At 45.4% G+C, this 19,858-nt stretch overlaps 3 protein-coding genes and 2 long non-coding RNA genes across 5 annotated transcripts in view; 4 read left to right on the top strand and 1 right to left on the bottom strand.

Moving 5' to 3' along the window:
- PIGL (phosphatidylinositol glycan anchor biosynthesis class L) overlaps positions 1-849 on the top strand; it is a 63,127-nt gene extending 62,278 nt beyond the window's left edge. The window contains exon 7 of the mRNA XM_075719450.1: positions 68-849. Within this exon, the coding sequence (XP_075575565.1) occupies positions 68-166 (99 nt within the window). The 3' untranslated portion in view covers positions 167-849. The remainder of the gene's footprint in view (positions 1-67) is intronic.
- Positions 850-867: 18 nt separating this feature from the next.
- On the top strand, positions 868-2,985 carry LOC142594650 (uncharacterized). The gene is made up of 3 exons (XR_012831525.1): positions 868-996; positions 1,151-1,267; positions 2,950-2,985. It is a non-coding gene; the product is annotated as an uncharacterized LOC142594650 (long non-coding RNA).
- On the bottom strand, positions 1,798-5,227 carry CENPV (centromere protein V). Its single transcript, XM_075719451.1, has 5 exons — positions 4,977-5,227; positions 3,849-3,947; positions 2,944-3,013; positions 2,430-2,544; positions 1,798-2,067 (listed from the first exon to the last, which is right to left on the bottom strand). The coding sequence occupies exons 1-5, from the start codon at positions 5,225-5,227 to the stop codon at positions 1,943-1,945; spliced, it is 660 nt and encodes a 219-aa protein (XP_075575566.1). The 3' UTR covers positions 1,798-1,942.
- Positions 5,228-7,375: 2,148 nt separating this feature from the next.
- Positions 7,376-11,990, top strand: LOC142594649 (uncharacterized). Its single transcript, XR_012831524.1, has 3 exons — positions 7,376-8,244; positions 10,112-10,284; positions 11,112-11,990. It is a non-coding gene; the product is annotated as an uncharacterized LOC142594649 (long non-coding RNA).
- A 450-nt stretch (positions 11,991-12,440) lies between these two features.
- On the top strand, positions 12,441-15,067 carry UBC (ubiquitin C). Its single transcript, XM_075719440.1, has 2 exons — positions 12,441-12,479; positions 13,143-15,067. The coding sequence occupies exon 2, from the start codon at positions 13,149-13,151 to the stop codon at positions 14,748-14,750; it is 1,602 nt and encodes a 533-aa protein (XP_075575555.1). The 5' UTR covers positions 12,441-12,479; positions 13,143-13,148; the 3' UTR covers positions 14,751-15,067.
- Positions 15,068-19,858: the final 4,791 nt, after the last annotated feature.

The raw sequence follows: 19,858 nt of genomic DNA, 5'->3' as shown, positions 1-19,858 counted from the left end.
AGGAAACTGCGCTCACGTTAGGTCTGGAAGGTTCTTGTAATGCTTTCTCAACTATTTTTCCTTCTAGAGAGCCATGCAGTGTCATCGCAGCCAGCTCCTCTGGTTTCGCCGCATCTATATGCTCTTCTCACGTTATATGGTGATCAATTCGCTCCGCCTTCTGTAAAAGAGATGCTGCTCACAACTTCAGGAGTGAAAGAATGAGTGAAAAAAAGACAGCGTCAGGCCAAGGACTAAAGAAAACTCACCTGTTACGTGCTGAAGAGGACAGGATTCTCTTTGTGTAACATTCTTTCAGACTACAAAAAACAGGCTGTATGAACTTGCTTCTGAATATCTTGTTGCCTGATAGATTGAGATGAACAGGGTTTAACAACTACTCTATTTTCTCACTGTAGAAGATTAAATACAGTAAGAAATTTGCATTAACCTAATCAGGAGTAAAATGCAGGAGTATTCTGCATTGGAGAAGATATGGCACAAACTATTTTTCCCCAAGAGGATATAGCTGTGAGGACTGCTTGGCAACTGTCTCTTAGTGCTTTTGTAAAATCCAAATATCAGGAGTGACTTTTCAAAGATCATGCTGTTGCCACAGATAAAACCAGGACCACAAGACCTGTCTTATTCACTCAGAACTTTAAAAAGCCAAAGCTTGTTAATAAAACATCAGAAATCATACAAATTTATCTAAGTGCACTGATCTTTGCTGCTACTACTGCTTCTTTCATACACATTGTGTTGCAGGCTCCACCTTCGCAGAGCGTCCCTCATGAAACATGAGCATTTCTTCTTGCTTCAGAACATGGGGCTCGAGATCAACTCACAAGAGTCTCAACGGCACATAAGAATGAGGTGCAAGAGACCCAGACTGTAACTAGGTCTTTTATAGAACACACGCAGAGATAAAAATTGCAAGAGATGTTTCAAAAGCAGCTCCACTTATGTAGATGACAAGCGCAAGAATTAAAGATCCTCTCCCTTTTAAGTTTAAAGGTAAGTGAAGCAGCTTTCAGTGGTTTGATTTTGTAGTCTATATAGAGATTTTACTAGCGATTTGGGTTTCTGTGGGGTCATGGTGGAGCAAAGTCATCAATACTCAACATTTCTGTAGACCTTTGCACTTACTAATGTGGGCCTACATACACAGGAGGCATCTGTCCTGGATCTACACAGCTAGTCATTGCGTAGTCAAGATCAGAGCCCAGATTGCCTCATCTGTTGCTGTGAGCACATCCTCCTCCTGAAGACAACAAACGAGTTCCAGGTTGTACTGAAGTACGTACCCATTGTTCTAAGAGTATGACAGTGTTGAACTCTGTTCCCTGCCATGAGTCAGCGCCTAAGCATATGCCTACTCATCCTTAAGACTATGAGTAACTCCAAGCATAAGCAAAACAGTGCTTAATCATATGAACTTCAGTGGCCCCTCTCTTGCATACAGCTAAGCACCTGTTAAATACTTTACTGAACTTGAGCCTATGCTTTACTGAACTTGAGTCTGATAAGCTCTTTCAAATCCCCTTTAACTCTACATCCATAGTCAATTCAGTGAAGTCAATGGAGAAAAACCAGTGTAAGTTAGTATTATGTCTAAGCAAGAGATTATCTTTTTATAAGCCAGACTTGAAACACAGGAAATATCCATACAAGCAAAGATTAGTTAGTTATTTTTGTACTTTGCTCTGTTTATTGTGATTTAAACTTTAGCACAGCTAAGGGCAAAGTATCAAAATAGCAGCCCTTTGGGTGGTTTATGGAACAGAGGTAGTTTGAAAACTGAAAGTCACAAATGAATGGGTCAGGCAGCATAGAAAGATTTATTTAAGAAACAGAGAACAGGTAACAATAATGTAGAGATTGATTTTGCCGACCCTTACCCAGGAAAGCCCAGACTACAGTTCCATGGCAGTGCTCCAAGTTCAGCTGCTGGAAGGGTGTGTTAGGGTTTTGACATGTCTCTGATGGTCTTATGTTCCTTCACGGCCTTCTCCCATTCCTTGCCATTGATATCCTCTGTGACAATGGTCTGCACAGTGCCGTCATCCAGACAATGGGGAGCTATTCCTGAAGAAAGACAAGAGTACACAGAAACCTGTTTTTGATAGCTGAAGTGTGGGGGATGCCTGCACTGCTCTGTGGATGGGGCATCTCAGGGAACGGTAAATGCTCAGTCCAGCTATTGCTGTAAGACTGAGGAGCCTAGATGAGAAACCTGGCATGGGCAGAAGCCCACAAGTCATAGGTAAAGACACTTTCTTATGGAGGAGCGACAGGTTCAGACTGCAGTTCCAGGTGCTTAGCCCTTCAGAAACAAACTCGCAAGACACATGCCACTCACTGCTGTCATGTTAGTAGCCAATGGAGTCTTTATCCAAGGTTTGCTTGGTGGTTAGCTTTGGTTATCGCGGTTTACTCTTTCTACCTACCATAACCATCTGGATTAGAACGAGGAGTATAAAAGCTCTGTACACCACAGGTCTTGCAGAATGTGTGCTGGGCACGATGTGTGTTGAAGGTGTACGTTGTCAAATTATCAGCACCCTAAGCAAATAAAAAGGAATGTAAGTTTTCCACATAAACAGAGGTATTAATTACTTTTGATAGGCCTGTAGCTAAGAAATGTAAAAGTTAAATACCACCTTCATGCCTTTACTTGAGAAACAGAGTTCTGTATTCGTGCTCCTTTTCTGAACCCCTGTGCTTTGTACATACACGTGTCCATCCCAGTCAAGCCTGAGAACTGCAAGAGCTCTAACGTCAGCTTGCTAAATAAGATGCACTAACACACCCACACCAGACTGCATAGAATTCAGCCGTTTCCCCCAACCAGCCATAGACAATCTTAGGACAGAAAACTGGCTGCCACTTGCACCTTTGAGGATAACACTGGATTATACTGCTCATGTTCATGGCCATGCTCTTACTGCATTCTTACTCTACCTTCAGCAGCTTGAAACGCGACGCTGGGACAATGAAGTGTCTGTTCTGTTTCTTTGTGCAAATGCTGCAACTGTAAAAGAAAAAGCAGACCTTTCTAGAAGCAGCGGACAAGTTGCAGTACAGCAGTCAGATCTAGCATGGACCTCTTGACAACAGAAATTCCACTGACAGCTAAAATAGCTCCTGGTTAGCATCACAGAGGTAAGTGGCAAAAGTGGACTCGTGGTATCAGTAGTGTTTGGCTAAGCACACCCACGGAACAGACTGACGCAGGTACAGCGATAAGGTATTCTCCTACACCAAACATTATACGCCATTTTTTTCTTCACGTACACAAGTCTTAAGAGACATTTCAAGGGCAAACTCTAGCCCTGAGAAATCCATTTAATCTTTCAGACCAGACTTTGCCAATTTTGCCAACCTTTATTACCTTGCAAACAAGAAAGCAAGATTCAGAAGTTTACCCATGAGCTAGAAGCAAACTAGTTGCAGGCAAAGGAGGATTGCTGTTGAAATCAGACACTGTTGTAGTTTGAAGCACATGCGGTCAGAGATGTAATGTTCACTTGAGAAGGCCAAGTTAAAAAAGGATGTGCTTTGAGCACACTGCACTTCGAGGAAACAGAAAGCAGATGGCTGAGCACCTGTACTCATTAGAGCTCTCCTGACACTTTCTGCATGAGGATGGATGTGAGACCTGAAGTCCTGCCCAAAGAAGCAGCACCTGAGATCACCAGCACTGATCCCATATTGGATCGGGACATCATTAGGGGTATACCCTATGGAAACAGCTCAGAGCATGTTCTGCAGTTGTGTCATCTTCTTTTAGCTCTAAGGTATTGACTCAAAAAGCATACAAGCTTATATTCATCTGTAAGAATAGGGAACAAAAAAACCAAACTCACTTGCAGTTAAAGACATGCAGATCTGCTGAAGCCCAGACCTCAAAGCGGACGGCTCCGCAGTGACAGCCTCCTGTGTGTTTGACCAAACCTCTGTATTCACTGGAGAGAGAAACAACAGAGAGGTTTTGCGCTCATGCTTTTTTTTTTTTTGGGGGGGGGCGGGGCAAGAAAACAGTAAGGCTATATACTACATTATTCAATTCTGCTTTGAGCAATTGCAGACCACCAGAAAATGTATCCACTCAAATGTATTTTAAAAAATGTGCCAGTGAGACAGAGAATGGCTTTTGTCCTCTGCAGCAACTGCTTTTCTTAAATGTAACTAATGTTTAATTAAAATGGTGAAAAGGAAAGAAGAGCAACAGTTCAAGTAAAGCACACTCCGCATGCAATACAAAACATATGCTCCCCTGCCACAGTCCAGGTCAAAATGCTGGCCCAGGCTGCAGCATCATCCGTGCACAACAGTACATAGAAACCAGTGGTTATTATCACAAGACTGAATTTTCCCACAATTTTTCCACAACTGCTCCAGCACTATTAATATTCCTCCATTTAAAAGCTGGGGAAAGGCAGAGATAAGTGGATTCTACATAATATTCGAAATGCATTTTATTTTGTATTGTAATTGCAGAGCAACTTCATGGTCAAGGAATGTCCGAGCTCCTGCTGCTCCCTCTCCTCTAGGACGCCTCCATAGCAACTAGGCAAAATCACCACGCCAGGTCACACGCAAAATGCAAAGGAAAAAACCTTTTCCTTTCAGATTTTCACTCCCACGGACAGTTGGTGATTACAGCCCAGCGATGATGTGCTGTGCTCTGGAAAGAGCGAGCGCAGGAAATGGGTGGAGCGTTGGAAGCTGAGCCTCGCAGATCCCGCGATGGCCCCAGGGGCATTTTTGATGGGAGAGCCCTACACGGCAGGAAGCTTTAGCATAAAAAGCCACGTTCTCCGTGGGGCGTGCGGGGGACCCCCCCTCCCCTTCTCTGCAGCTCTCCAACAAGCCCGTGTTTGCTGCTGTGCAGATGCTGCCAAGAGAAGGACGATCTAGCGGGGGAAGGAGCCGCCGAGCAGGGCGGCTGGGCCCGGGAGCCGCGGGAAGAGCCGCCCCGGCCCCGTACTCACTAGGCGTCCAGCAGCAGCCGCGCCGCCTCCTCGCAGCTCAGCCGGTGCCGCTCCTGGAAGGCGGCCCAGCGCCCGCTCTGCGCCCCCAGATCGAAGGCGCCGGGGCCGGGGAGCTGTGCCTGCGGCCCCGGCCCGGCCGGGGGCCCGCCCGCCTTCCTGCCTCGCCCCCGGCGGCTCCCGCCCGCGGGGGAGCTGGCGGCCGCGCTGCCCCGCCGGGACCGCCGCGCGCTGCCCGCCGTGGCTCGCCCCATGCGCCGCCGAGCGTCGCTGCGCCGCGCCCGCCAGGGGGCGCCGCAGTGGCGCGGCACCGCGCAGCGGGCCCGGGGCGGGGGGGGGGGGGGCAGCCCCGGGTCTCGCCGTACCGGGGGCGCAGGGGGGGGCGCGCCGCGAGCGAGCGAAACGGGGGGTCACGGAGAGCTCACGCCCCGCGCTGCGAGCCGGCAGAGGGTCTCCTTTTCCCCCAAGGAAGGCAGGCTCGCCTCTGCCTTGTGAAGCCCCTTGTAGGGGTAGACACGCCACTTACCCGCAAGCGTGACGCCAGGCTTCTCCTTTAATTATAAAGATACGCGGCCTCGCGTGTTCACGGATGTCAAGGTGCTTTGCAGGCCTGAGGTGCTGTTCAAAGCATACCCTGTCACATCTCTGCTACGCGCCCACCCTCGCTTAGAAACAAGACTGGGGGTTAACAACACCGCAGTGTATCGGGATGCACCTTCGGAAGTGCGTTCAGTCCTCCCTGAGGCTTGAAGTCATTATGGCAGACTTGCAGGGAAATGGGTTCTAACACGATTCCCACTGCACAACTTTGCACAAGTTCTGTCACCAAAGTCTTTAAAAGGAAAACAATCAAGAGAGTACATACCTTTATTTTTTTTTAAAAAAAAAAAGGAAAATACGAAAGCACCCCTCTAGCAGTAAATATCTTAGAAAAGGTTATTCTCGAACATCTGCAAGACAATGCTGTTTCTGTTTCTCAAGTAAAACTATTCAGTGCGGGGGAGAAGTACATAACTCGCAGGTGTCCGAGTCACCTTTCGTTGGGGGGGGTGGAAATCACTCCAAGGATGAATCTTTGTGCCTCATGTTGCAGGACTGGAAATTTATTTTGTTTGACTTATAATCAAGAATTTGTATTTTCAACAGGACTTAATGTCTTGCTCTTCTCAAGAAGGGGAACAGGGAAAGATGTGAACAAGTGAGCTGACAGTCTGTTGTGGTGTAGAAGAGGCACCAAAGGGTCTTATCTCAGCCAGGAATATAGCAAAGCAACTGGACAATGATGAAGCAGCTATCAGCACTCTCTGGTCTGGAAAACAGCTTTAAAAACATGCGACTACAGCACGTAGGCTGCCTCCTGAGATGGCACATACCAGGACTCGCATAACAATCCTGTGGCTCAGCTCCTCCTCCCCGATGATAGGAAAGGGCTCTGAGTTACAATTTCCTGTTATTCCTCATGTGAACCTCTGTACTGGTTACTCACCCTAATGGAACCATTTGAATACACTGTATGTGACAAATTGTGGCCCATGCCAGCATGTTCTTCTGTAGCTCCTGATCTGAGCCACTCCCAGACCTTTAGTCACACTAGAGTTCACGTTAGTCACCTTATATTTTGGGAGGAAAGCTCACTGAGGTGAAACTGGAGACCACGAACTGAAACCGAGCCTGTGCAGTTTGCAGCATGGATTCATTTGCCTTCAGTGCCGGGTACGGCCAGCAGCAGTTGCAGGTTTAGGCGACATGGTCTGTCCTTTTCTAAAAACAGTTAACTGCACTGAACTGAAAGCCAGAACATATTTTAGGAGCTTGTTAGCAATCAGTTTACACGAATGACCTCCTCTCTGCAAGACAGGAGATGCTCGCACTTGTACACTCTAAAAAAGCAGTTTCAGTGAGAAAACTGGAATGAGTACGCAGTCCACGTAGTATCTGCAAATCTGTCACTCTCCGTGCCCTTCCAGAATTAGTTCAGCATATTTTAAATGTAGAAAGCATTTTGAGAAGCTAAATTCTGTTCCCCTATGACGTTTCGGGATAAAGAACTGGAAGACAAAAATGGAAGAACAAAATGCAGTTTTGTTTCAGAAGGCTATAGTAAAGAAATTCTTCTTCCTTTTTCATTTGTTTCGTATTTTATTACAGAGGACTCTTAAAGCTCAAAACTGGGTCTCACATAAATAATCAATTCAAGAGCTTTATAGTAGATCTCTGGCTGATGATAAATTTCACTGGTATTCTGATTTGCAAGCCCTAAATGTCAGTGGTTGCATAGTGTATTGGCAGTGTACCTGGGCAGGAGGCGTTTCCCAGTGCCCAAAGGGTTAACAGCTTTCACTGGTACATTACTTCCAAATCTGATGCAACGTTTGCCAAACTTCAGTAGAAGCCAATAGCTTGATGAAGAATTTTTGCTCTTAAGCTTCCGAGACAAAATGGAGAAAGAAGAACTACTCAGAAAGCTGATGGGATGGACAAGAGGAAAAGTCCAGTAAATCACTGCGTGTTCTCTTTAGGGTCTTGTGATATTTGAGGTTCAACAGCTGATGTGTTTTAATGTTAAAGTACAAAGGTGTTTTTCTGTGCCATCTCAGCTCTGCTTGTATAACAATGACTCAGCTCTGCAGGCCTGGCGTGCAGCCTGCATTGAGATTCTGTCTGTAAGGGCATTTTCATCGCAAAAGCAGCGCTGAAAGCAGCTAGATGTTTGTGGGTTAAGGAGAATTAGGAACTGTGGATACTTTTCATCTAATAAGCAGGGAACTAGAAGTAGTGTAATAGCTAACACCACACTTAAAAGAATTGAAGTAGTTAAAACTACATAGTTTGTGCAGGGGAAAAAAATGTCAGTGCTTGAATTTTAGTCTTACTGTTGTGGAGGGGGAAGCATTCTGGACATTCTCCTCACTATCAAGGGATCCAAGCTGGATCTGAAGACAAAATAGAGGAGGTGTCACCTCTGGGCCAATGGACGAAGGCTGTTCAGAATGGCCTTGACAGTGTTTGTTCTTGTTCACTGTTAGAGAGGTTCTAATGAAGCATATTAATAACGATTAACAGTGGTTTAGGACTTACTTCTTCTGTCTTCCTGTCATTCAAGGTGGTGCTTTGCTATCCTGCTGAAAAACCTCACCCCAGAAACCACATGCTAAATCGGCTCAGACGCAGCAGAGAGAACGTGAACAAAGAGAGCTCCTTCACTGCAGTGCAGCTTGGATCAGATCCAAAAGACTCACAAGCAAGAGGCAGACTGCAAAAATACAGACAAGTAATTTTTAGAATAAACCTAGTTATTAACTGTTGCTTTCACTGGCACAGCATGCAGACACAAACCTGTGATTTTAGGCTGAGGGCGTCTTTATAAAATACCCTTTAGAAGTCTGCTTACATCAGACACATAGTGAATTGCCACATGTTCCTCTGGGTCATTTAGACCTACAGAGAAAGACATGCCCAAGCTTGTTTATCGTGGCAGCACAGATCTTAAAGCTGTATCCCATGTGTCCTGCGAAGTCAAAATACGCTTTAAACAAACAGGGAGACAGAAGAGTATTGCTTATTTTCCTCTTTTTACTACAAATCTGACTGTTTGGTTTTCTTAAGCTTTCAGCCTCTGAAGTTGGTAGCTTATCAAAAACTTTGTTTATTTAAGGTATTTTTAGCACAAGGGTTAAAAAACAAAACTCAGATAGTTGTCTTTTTTTGGTAATCTCATAATATTACAGTCAATCTCACAGTACTTTGAATTGTGACTGTTTTTGTAACCCTTGAGCTTGGCAGTACAAGGACAAGCAATAACATGCCCCAGCTCTATTTGTCTTATGGCTGGAACTTCAGCAAAGGCTGGGCCTTACTGCAGTGTTACAGTTTTGAGGAGAAAATGTTTATCTCCACAACTGTAAATAGGTAAATATAATTATCTTGTGTCATACACAGTGAGAGAAACCTGAGGTAGGTATGAGTAATCATGAGATAGGAATATACATTGTTTTTTCCCTGTGGCAAGTAGCCCTATTTTTATCTGAACAAAGGAACAGTACTGAACTTGCTACGCATACTCAAATCGCCTGACAGGCTGGCTGTCCCAAGTTAAACCCTTGTAACTAAAGATAAACAGATTGCTTTATTTGACATTGCTCATGTAGAAATGATATGCTGTTGCTGGGACACTGGTGTGCATAAAAAAACAGACCCAGCTTGTGTTCTAGAATGTACAGTTTCGTTGGAAACGTTTCTTTGACCCCAGATTCTTCTCTTCTGAAAGTAGGCTGCTTTGTACTACTGCCCAATGACCTACTTTTGAAACCACTTGGAAAGAAATAGGTGTTCCCAACTGCAGGCCCCGTGCCCTGGCAAAGGCTGGAACCACCTGTGCAGTCAGGCCAGTCACAAGATACAGATTTCTGTTTTTTCAGCTTTGCATTTATTTATATACAGTTCACAGTCAGCTGCTTGATGATTCTTATTCACCAAGAGCTACTGGAGAAAGAGTGACATGTACGTTAAATAGATACGCTTTGTACAACCACAACAGTTACCGCACCATTTAAGAATGAACAGATCTCTTTTGTCTGTATCAGATTCAGGTAGTAAAATATTTTCTAAAGAAATTCCGAGGTAAAGCTGAAATTCAGTAAAATTAAGTCACAAGGCCATCACCTCCAGCTTGGGAGATTGTTCTGTGCACATAATGTGTGAAAATGAGGCAGAATCTGGCCTGCAATATATAAACACTGCATTCTGACTTTAAAAAGTCAGAATAACCTTTCAACTCAATAATAATTATCAAATAGAAATGAAGTAGTATAAAGAATCTATGCAGATATGAAGTGTGTAACATGCAGGGCACGAGTTTACCACACAGAAAAAGCCAAGGGACAGGAAAAGAGGTATTTAAGAAGCTCTCTGTATTCAGCCCACGCCCCCAAAACAAAAGAGGTGGGCTCAGTACAGGCATGTAGATGGCAGATGAATAGTTAGGAGAATTAAATGAATCCGATCAGTGGAGGCTACAAAATGCTAATGGTGGTCTGTGTAGAGTACTTTGCCCAGAGGCTATGGAGATTAGTTTAATTCTGCTAGGCCCTGGAGTTGTGTGCACAAAGCCTAACTCTTTTGTTTATCTCTTTTGACAGAGGGGTAAGTGAGGAAAATAATGAGGGTTTTTGCATGGAACTGATGAATTTAATCCGTAATCGTTTTTAAAATAGAGTCTGCATTTGATGTCAGCATGTTCCTGCCTGCGCTTGCTTTTTGGGTAATGTCACTTCCCTGAAGAATGAATTTTTCAGGAGCCATTATTAACAAGGTATTTAAAGAACTACCCATGGTAGACCCATTTTGTTGGGACTTTATTCTGATCTGTTGATTTGAATACTTAAACAGAAACCGAACAACAACAGCGAAAGCAGATTAGTCATAGGATCTAGCCATACTTAGAAAAAAAACAAGGGAGGGCTCCTGTGTTTTCTGGTTTATACAGAAAGGAAAAAAAAGACAGAAATTTCTCCTCCATCTAGAGGGATATTAAAAAACAAAGACATTCACACTAAAATCCTTAATACAAGTTTGATGTGCTCAAACACAGGCCAGTCTAACCAGATTAGCCTGTGGTTAATCTCCAACTTAACAGATGTGGCCTCTTCACATTTGCAAATATTAGTTACTCGTGGCCTTCCTCTCAGGGCTCCATGAAACTGTTTGGCTGAGGGACACAGTTCCTGGAGCAGTGCCTGGGATATACAGCGCATACAGGCCAGCCTTGGAGCAAACATTTAGTCACCCTGGCACCATGCAAACAAAACGAACCTACTGGAAACACTGAGCAAAATCGGCAGCATAAAGAAAACAACTGTGATATTGCCTAAATCTGCCTTTTGTCCTAAATTTATGTAGCCAAGTAATGTTTCCAAGGTTGGTTATTGCCATGGAGCTGTCTCTGAACTTTCCAGTTACCATTTTCCTCTCTTCCTGTTTTACATCGTGAACAATTATTGTTGGGGTGATTTATTTCCTTCTCACTGTAAACAAGGAGGTGCTAGCAGACACAAGCCCTGTTAGGAGAAAGGAAAGCAAAAGCGTTTTGTTACGGTTGGGTTTTTTTGGTGGTTTTGATTTTTTGTCTCTTTTTTTAAGGGGAAAGAGTAGCTCTGCACTGAATCCTGCCATTCACATGTGTGCTCATGCTAAGAGCACGTTCATCTGGCTTCACTGAGGGGGCTAGCAGCAGATAAAACACTACCAGATAAAAACCTTTCTGGAGTTTGTGTACTCTAGATATAGTATGATATAAAATGAGTTAAGAGACAGCCTGAAAGGCATAATGAAGCTTAATTAACACGAAGCACATTTCCACATGTTCAGTTCACAGAAGGAAGTTGCTCCATAACCTGATCAAAGCTTCCTGTTCTGAAGGCAAGTAAACAGCCATTTGAATTTCAAATGTCAGCACTGCATCACAGGGGTTGTTTTACAACCTCACACTAAAGAATTAAATTGTCAGCCGGCTGAAATTGGTTCAAAGGGCTGCTCAGGAAATGGTCTGCGTGACGAGGGGCACGCTCACCCTGTAGTGAGCGTGACACACCAGGAGTCACCAACATTTGCCACATTTCTAAAACATCTTTTTCCAGTTTTGCTAACTCTTCTGCTCCTTCTGGCTTTTCCTCACAGCCACAGATGACAAGACTAGCCCTACAGCCTGTTCCAGGTTCTGCCATAAACGCTTATGCCACCCCAGGGAAGGGGGTCGGGCAGATGCGCTGGTTATCTCTGTGGGTCAACAAAAAGCTGGGGCCAAGGGTAACCCCTCTTTCTCCGGGGTGCTTTTCCCCCACTTTGTGCCAGGCTCTTCCCTCAGCATTGCCTAGGGCTGAGACACGGGGGCTAAAAAAAGCGCCCCAGTAGCACAACCCCATTTCCAGCTCCATCCCCTCAGGGCTCTGGGTGCCGCTCCCTCGCCCGCCCCCTCCTCGCCGAAATCTGCCTCTGCAAGGCGGCTCCCCCCTAGCAACAGCGCTGACCTCACCGCGCACCAATCAGCGCCGAGCAGCACCCGAATCTTCCAGAGCTTTCCTTACAGCCGCCCCCCCCCCCCCGCCCTCTTCTAGCTTCCCCCCGGCTCAGCCAATCACCACCCACCCTTCTTACGGCTGCACCAATCAATGCCGAACTTCCCGTTCTTTCTACTAACCCCTGCACCGCACCTCAAGATCCATCCGCGCCCTCAGAAATTTCCAGATTTTTAGGGGTCTCAGATCCCACAGTAAGATTCCAGGACCCCTTTGCCCCCGGGAAGGGAGAGTGGAGAGGGAGAAAGGCGAGTATTTTTCACAACAGTGGTCTTTTACTTGGGACTACTTTGGGAGGCGGATGGACACGTGAGTTTATGGGGGCGGGGCCTGTCTGGCAGGAACCGCATAAATACGGGTGGGTCTGCGTCACGCCGCAGATTTCAGTGGAACTGAGTGGAGCTGCTTACCGCTTACGTTCAGGGCCGGAGATGTGAGTTGAGCGGTGGGCGAGTTGGGGGTGGAAAGGGAAAAAAGGGATGAATTTCTGTGCGGGAAGATGCAAAGGGGGGGCGGGGGGGTGGAAATGCTTTGTTGGGCAGTATTTTCTGGTGGGAGGGGAAGGAATGGGACAAGAGTCTCGTCTTACTCTAAACCATGTCGTTGAGAAGGGTGGTGGTGGGGAATTGTTTCCTTACGAGAAGGAGGTAGCGTTAGGGTGAAAATGGCGGCGGCTGCGCTTGTCCTCCCTGGAAGCGGGTTGCTGAGTCACTGCCTCGGGGGGAGCAGGCAGCGCTGTTGTCGCCATTCGCCGCCGTGAGGTCCCGCAGCAGCTGTGCGGGGGGCTGCGGGGGTGCGTCCCACTGCCGCATTGCTGCAGTCGGGAGGGGGGGTGAGGGGGCATCGAGGAGCCGACTGGTGAGGGGCAGTGGCAGGAATCTCTTCCAGGACCATAGCACACCGAGTCTTAAGAAGAGGTCTGATTAATTGAAAGTGAAGTGTTGGACAGTGGTTGTAGAAAACGTTAATAAGAAAAATAAGATAAAAATCCCAAGTGGTGTTTATATAGTGTGAAATAGCAGCGGTAATCTCTTCATTTAGAAATCCTTGAGGGCTGTCCTTGGCTAAGTAGCTAATGCTTCTGTGTGTTTTGCAGTTCAACATGCAGATCTTTGTGAAGACCCTGACTGGCAAGACCATCACCCTTGAGGTTGAGCCCAGTGACACCATTGAGAATGTGAAAGCCAAGATCCAGGACAAGGAAGGCATTCCCCCTGATCAGCAGAGGCTGATCTTTGCTGGCAAGCAGCTGGAAGATGGGCGCACCCTGTCAGACTACAACATCCAGAAGGAATCCACACTGCACCTTGTGCTGCGCCTGAGGGGTGGCATGCAGATCTTTGTGAAGACCCTGACTGGCAAGACCATCACCCTTGAGGTTGAGCCCAGTGACACCATTGAGAACGTGAAGGCGAAGATCCAGGACAAGGAAGGCATTCCCCCCGATCAGCAGAGGCTGATCTTTGCTGGCAAGCAGCTGGAAGATGGACGCACCCTGTCCGACTATAACATCCAGAAGGAATCCACCCTGCACCTTGTGCTGCGCCTGAGGGGTGGCATGCAGATCTTTGTGAAGACCCTGACTGGCAAGACCATCACCCTTGAGGTTGAGCCCAGCGACACCATTGAGAACGTGAAGGCGAAGATCCAGGACAAGGAAGGCATTCCCCCCGATCAGCAGAGGCTGATCTTTGCTGGCAAGCAGCTGGAAGATGGGCGCACTCTGTCTGACTACAACATTCAGAAGGAATCCACCCTGCACCTTGTGCTGCGCCTGAGGGGTGGCATGCAGATCTTTGTGAAGACCCTGACTGGCAAGACCATCACCCTTGAAGTTGAGCCCAGTGACACCATTGAGAACGTGAAGGCGAAGATCCAGGACAAGGAAGGCATTCCCCCCGATCAGCAGAGGCTGATCTTTGCTGGCAAGCAGCTGGAAGATGGACGCACCCTGTCCGACTATAACATCCAGAAGGAATCCACCCTGCACCTTGTGCTGCGCCTGAGGGGTGGCATGCAGATCTTTGTGAAGACCCTGACTGGCAAGACCATCACCCTTGAGGTTGAGCCCAGTGACACCATTGAGAATGTGAAAGCCAAGATCCAGGACAAGGAAGGCATTCCCCCCGATCAGCAGAGGCTGATCTTTGCTGGCAAGCAGCTGGAAGATGGACGCACCCTGTCTGACTACAACATCCAGAAGGAATCCACCCTGCACCTTGTGCTGCGCCTGAGGGGTGGCATGCAGATCTTTGTGAAGACCCTGACTGGCAAGACCATCACCCTTGAGGTTGAGCCCAGCGACACCATTGAGAACGTGAAGGCGAAGATCCAGGACAAGGAAGGCATTCCCCCCGATCAGCAGAGGCTGATCTTTGCTGGCAAGCAGCTGGAAGATGGGCGCACCCTGTCCGACTACAACATTCAGAAAGAATCCACCCTGCACCTTGTGCTGCGCCTGAGGGGTGGCATGCAGATCTTTGTGAAGACCCTGACTGGCAAGACCATCACCCTTGAAGTTGAGCCCAGCGACACCATTGAGAACGTGAAGGCAAAGATCCAGGACAAGGAAGGCATTCCCCCCGATCAGCAGAGGCTGATCTTTGCTGGCAAGCAGCTGGAAGATGGGCGCACCCTGTCCGACTATAACATCCAGAAGGAATCCACCCTGCACCTTGTGCTGCGCCTGAGGGGTGGCTGTTAAGTTACTGTGCTTGACAAGAAGATTGCCAATAGCACTTGTGTTTGCACTGTAGTTCTTTAATGTCTTAATATTAAGTTAAATGCAAGGTTAATGCAAGCTTGAGTAACTGCTGAACAACTGTCTGTTGAAATGCTAATAAAGTTTTCTGTTGCACATTACAACTTGTAGTCTGTGTTGGTTCAAGCTAGTAAAACTGGTGTATTTAAGTGACATGCTTACTTCAGCTTTGTTCCTTGGCAGTTTAAGCCTCTTTGCATGTATAATGAAGACCTTGTGGATGAAACAGTTCTGGATTAAAGTCTTAATTGAAGCACTAATGCCATGTTATTTTTTCTTCCTAGAGTTTAACACAATTCTATATCCAGGAAGGGTAATGTGTTCTGTTAAAGACCCCAGGAAGCCACAGACCAAATAAAGGTGGTATGACTCAATGCAGGGGGGTGGGTATTGCTGCAGCTTGTAAACCTGTAGTGTTTAAATGGACTAGTAGTGATGGTGAAGAGTCTGATTGGTGCTGCCATGAAGTGACTTGAGCTTCAGTATCCTGTCTGGGGACTGTGAGCAAACAGAGTAGGTCTGTATCTTTTTTTTTTTTAAATCGAAAGGCAACTGTCTATTGCAGTGACAGCCTATTCAAAGTGGATGTGGGGTGTTCCTCTGGTTGGTTGATGGATGGTTTATGTAAAAGTTTTTTACACAATTAGCTAGTATCAAAAGCTAGGGAGTTCCCCTTAAAGTCTGGGTTGTCTTTTCACTTTGTTGGGTTTTTTAATGGGGTGGCTTAAGGAAATGCCCAAATAGGTTGGGGGGTGGGGGTTAGAGTCATTTAGTTTAACTCTGTAGCAGTGGGCCTTAAAAGGTGGATGTAATCATCCGTGTGCCCTTTCACAGAAGCTTAACCAGGTTGTAAGGGTCATGGCTGTCAAATGTCTTCATCTGTTTAATTTTGACAACTGATTAACTTGGGAGTTTTGGCATTCACATGGCTGCATGCACAATGTTTCTGTGCTGGTGCACTTTGCTTTTTACTGATAACCCTGTATTATGCACCATCTTGGTTGATTTTTTTTTTTTTGGTCCACTTTAGTGTTGCTGTGAAAGTTTCTTCCTCTTAAATTTCAGCTTTAATTTAACATTACTGAGTATCTGTGGTAAGTAATGCACATGTATTAGTAGTGCATTCTTGGCACAGATTGGCATGCAATAATGGCCAAAATGTTACACTACTGTTTTCACAGAAGATTGCACGATGGTAACGTCAGTGTGGTTTTCATGGTTATAACCATGATTGGGTTTTTTTTTCCCAGCAGCAGGGCTTGCTTCTCTACCTACTATAAATACCTGTGCTAGCAGAAATCTAAAGTTCTTAAACAATTGCTGTTTCTACCATAAGAGAAACTTTCCTCAGATCGCTTGAGGTTTCCTGTAATTGCTGCTTTTGCCTTTCCTTGATTTTATGCTTTTTGCAGTTCAGTCACTTAGCCAGGTTTTGCTTTTTCCACTTTAGCCCCCTAGGCAGGTTGCCCAGAGAGGTGTGGAGGCTCTTTCCAAAGAGATACTCAAAGGCCATCTGCATGTGGCTCTGGGCAACCAGCTCTAGGTGGCCCTGGTTGAGTAGGAGGGCTAGGCAAGGTGCCTCAGAGGTCCCTCCCCACCTCAACCATTCTCTGGTTCGGTCACTTCTGGCTGGGCGTCTCGTAGCCTGCTGTCTGCTCAGTACTGCATAAACTCCCTGAGCAATTTATAGTCCAGAGGAGATACAGCACGGAATAAATTTACATTACTTACCTCTTTCTGCTGAGGACTTGCTCTGTGGTAAAACTAACTGCTTTATCTTCCCTGGCTCGTAGTTAAGAGATGCCCTTTCTCAAGTTCTAATAATTAAGCTATGCTGTATGGTAACAGTTACAGACACTAGGTGGTCAGATAATGCAGGCTGCAGGTGCAGTTCTAGTTTGAGATACAAGTCTGTAAGTGGCAGGTACCCTTTCTCCAGTCAGTTACTGAAGGAGAGCTGTCATGGAAGTGTTGCTCAAATGTGGTGTGGAACTCGGACTAGCTGGGCAATGTTAGGTGCAGCTGGCTTTTTGCAGAGCTGGCTTTGGGGTTTGACTGCTCTGCAAGAACGGGGACCCTGGGAACGTGAGGTGTAGCTGAGTGGGTCTGCCCCAGCTTCTCGGTGTGTGCTTGCTCTAGCTTTATTTGGCCCAAGCCAAACCTACGTTGAACCGTTGCTTCTGCTGGTAGTTCTGGGGTTCCTGTTTGCGGGTGGTTTCTAAGCGGAGCCACACGTGCAGCCTGCTTCTGTCTGATGTTGTACCTGAGCTCATCAGCAGTGGGAAAGGGGAGGGGATGTTCAGGCATTTTGTGCCTGGGGGAAGCAGCTCAGGCGTAGTTTCGGCAGCCTGAGCTGACTGTGTGAAACTGAGCGCATCCATGTGCTGTTTTCCCCAGCCCTGTAGAAAGGTTTCCTTGGGTGAGGCTTGGGCAGAAAAATTGACTTAGAAATGGCACAGAACAGCACATCCTTAAAGCCAAAGTACAAGGAGTGAAATCCCCAGATGCTGTGGTGTTGCACTGCACCTGGGTGAAGTGTGGAGCTGGACCCTCGGACAGCTCGCCACGAGGACGCGGGGTGCTTGTGCTGGACGTCTGCCCCTCTTGCAGGAGCTGCGTTACCGAGGCGTCTGATGGATCCCCCAGCTAACGGAGAGGTGGCAGTCACTAGCTGGGAGAGATGTCTGCAGGAGATTTCTTCTATTAATAAAGAGAAATCTTTGCAATTTAACTTAGATGATGTGAATTAGGGAAATGTATACGAATTACAGGGAAATGTAAATATGAATTTGCATAACGTGCATTGTTTAGACTGAAGAAGTTAGGAACAAAAGACAAAGTAAGAGGTACCGGGCAATGTGAATGATGTTGTTAAGATACAACATTTGTTTTTCTTACAATGTGGTAACTCCGTTCAATCTGCTTGGAGCCAGCTATTCATAAATAAGAATTTAATAGGCTTTAGCCAGAATCTGTATGCCGTTAAGATGGAATAATCCTAACGCTTCCGTATAGACAACAGATTCTGATAACATCTTTTCATCTAGCCACACCCTGAGCTTTGTGCTGGCCTTTGTGGTTTTTCTTATAGCTTCAGTTAATTTCTAGCTTGTTCTCTCTTTAAAAAAAGTTAAAATTCCAAGATTTCAAGGATTTTGTCTTTTGTGCTTTTGAAAAAATACTCCTATCTATTTTAAGACAAATGAGATAACCCTGTTGTACTGGGCTTTGGATACGTTTAGTGTTTTGCTGCGGTAGCAACTGCCCCAAAACAATCATACAAGGAAAGTGAGGGTTAAGGTAGAGAAACACTGGGAATACCTCAGTATTTTTGCGGTCTTGTCTGGAGTTCCAAAGGCATTGCATTGTAGCTGCATTCAATGATCCTTGGCTGCGGTTTTATATTTATGGAACATTGCCGCATCATCAAAACCAGCCTTACTTAGAACTTGAGTTTTTAAATTAGACACGTTTCTGTTAACTATTTGATACAAACAGTAAGTGAGTGACTATAATTCTCACAAATGTATGCTTGCAACTCCTTTTTGATATTTTTGATGAATTTCTCATAGAGGCTGTTTTCATAAGCAGCAGGAATTCAGGTTTACTTAATGGCCACTGGATGTCACTGTTCCTTCACAAAAGTGTTATTTTTATTAACATCACAGTTGGATTTAATATTTTCCTATTTGATCGCCAGTGGACCCTTCCTTCAGGCTGTAATCCTACAGAAAGGGATACATCAAGTAGAAGGATACTTCTGTCTAAGGAGTAAGAGAAGTGGGTCGTTCCTTCAAAGGCCTGAGAAGTGTATAGGTAGGAGCCTTTAAATTTTATGATGTAAGTCTAACTAGTTACAGAAATACACATCATGTAAATTAATTGAGTCCCCAGGGCTATCAGACAAGTTCTGACAAGGAATTATATTGAAGAATATTTGGATTTTAGATTGGGCACTGGATGGTGTCTGTACAGGAACAGCATTCCATCTGTGTAACTGTAACAAACGAAGTTGTTAAAATTCATCCCTTCCATGAGGGTTTGACATAAGTTGCATGGAAAAAAAAAAGTTTGGCCTTGCAAAAATACTTGATATTTTCCTAAGTGTGAAAGTACACCTTTAAAAGAAACAGTTTTCTCTTTTAGCTGTGTGGCCTTCATGAGGTTGAAATGAAATGCTGGCTTACCTGTTGGTCTGGAGAAAATGTGAATGGTCCAGCCTTGCGTGCTGGTATTACAGGCTTCCTTCCTCCTGTGAAGATGATTTTGAGCTGCTACCCTTTAGAGTGGCTACAGATCAATGCTGTAATTAAATTACAGATACGTAAGTGACTTTAATCTTCTATTCACTGCATACAAAAATGTGATATTAATCATAAGAGCGTTACATTTTTTCAGTATTTGGTAAAAGTAGGCACTTAGGTGAGCATAGAATACATATGTTAGGAAATGTGCTTGTTTCCATCTTTTCAGAAAGCCATCTTCCTTGTGCTGCTTTTTGCCTTTTGTTTCAGCAGGTTCCAGTCACTGCTTTTCCTGCCATGAATTATTGTGCTTCTTCATATATCATTTATAATTATATCATAATTATGAAAATATTTTATAATATTATTAAATGAAATTTATTGATTTGTCTTATAATTTCACTTAGTAGTTAAGAGTTTGACTTCTCTTTTCCCAGATTTAAAGTTTTCAGAGAATGTGTGGCTCCTCTCTGGAGAAACTTAGTGCCAGCAGACACCTTTTCATCAGCAAAATAAGCACTGAGCAATTGCAAGATTCCTCCTCAGTCTCCCAAATAAAAGCCTCAAAAGGCAAAAGGATCACATGTTGCTTTTGAAAACTCAGGCTGGCAGATAGGTGAAATTAAATCGCCACTTTTATTCTCCCTGTGTGCTGCTTTGGATGGCTTTCTCCTGATTCCTAACAAGCTATCAGGATTTTAAATTTTGGTGGCAAGATGCTTGTTAAGTACTGTAACCAGCTCAGCTGGCTAGTGCACAGCGGTGACATGATCCCATTACGGACCTCGGAACACTGTTACTAGCAAG

The sequence above is a fragment of the Pelecanus crispus genome, chromosome 12 (genome assembly GCF_030463565.1).
Source record: "Pelecanus crispus isolate bPelCri1 chromosome 12, bPelCri1.pri, whole genome shotgun sequence".
Taxonomy (NCBI): Eukaryota; Metazoa; Chordata; class Aves; order Pelecaniformes; family Pelecanidae; genus Pelecanus; species Pelecanus crispus.
Note: the sequence above shows the minus strand (reverse complement) of the source record. Positions and strands in the feature narration are given on the sequence as shown.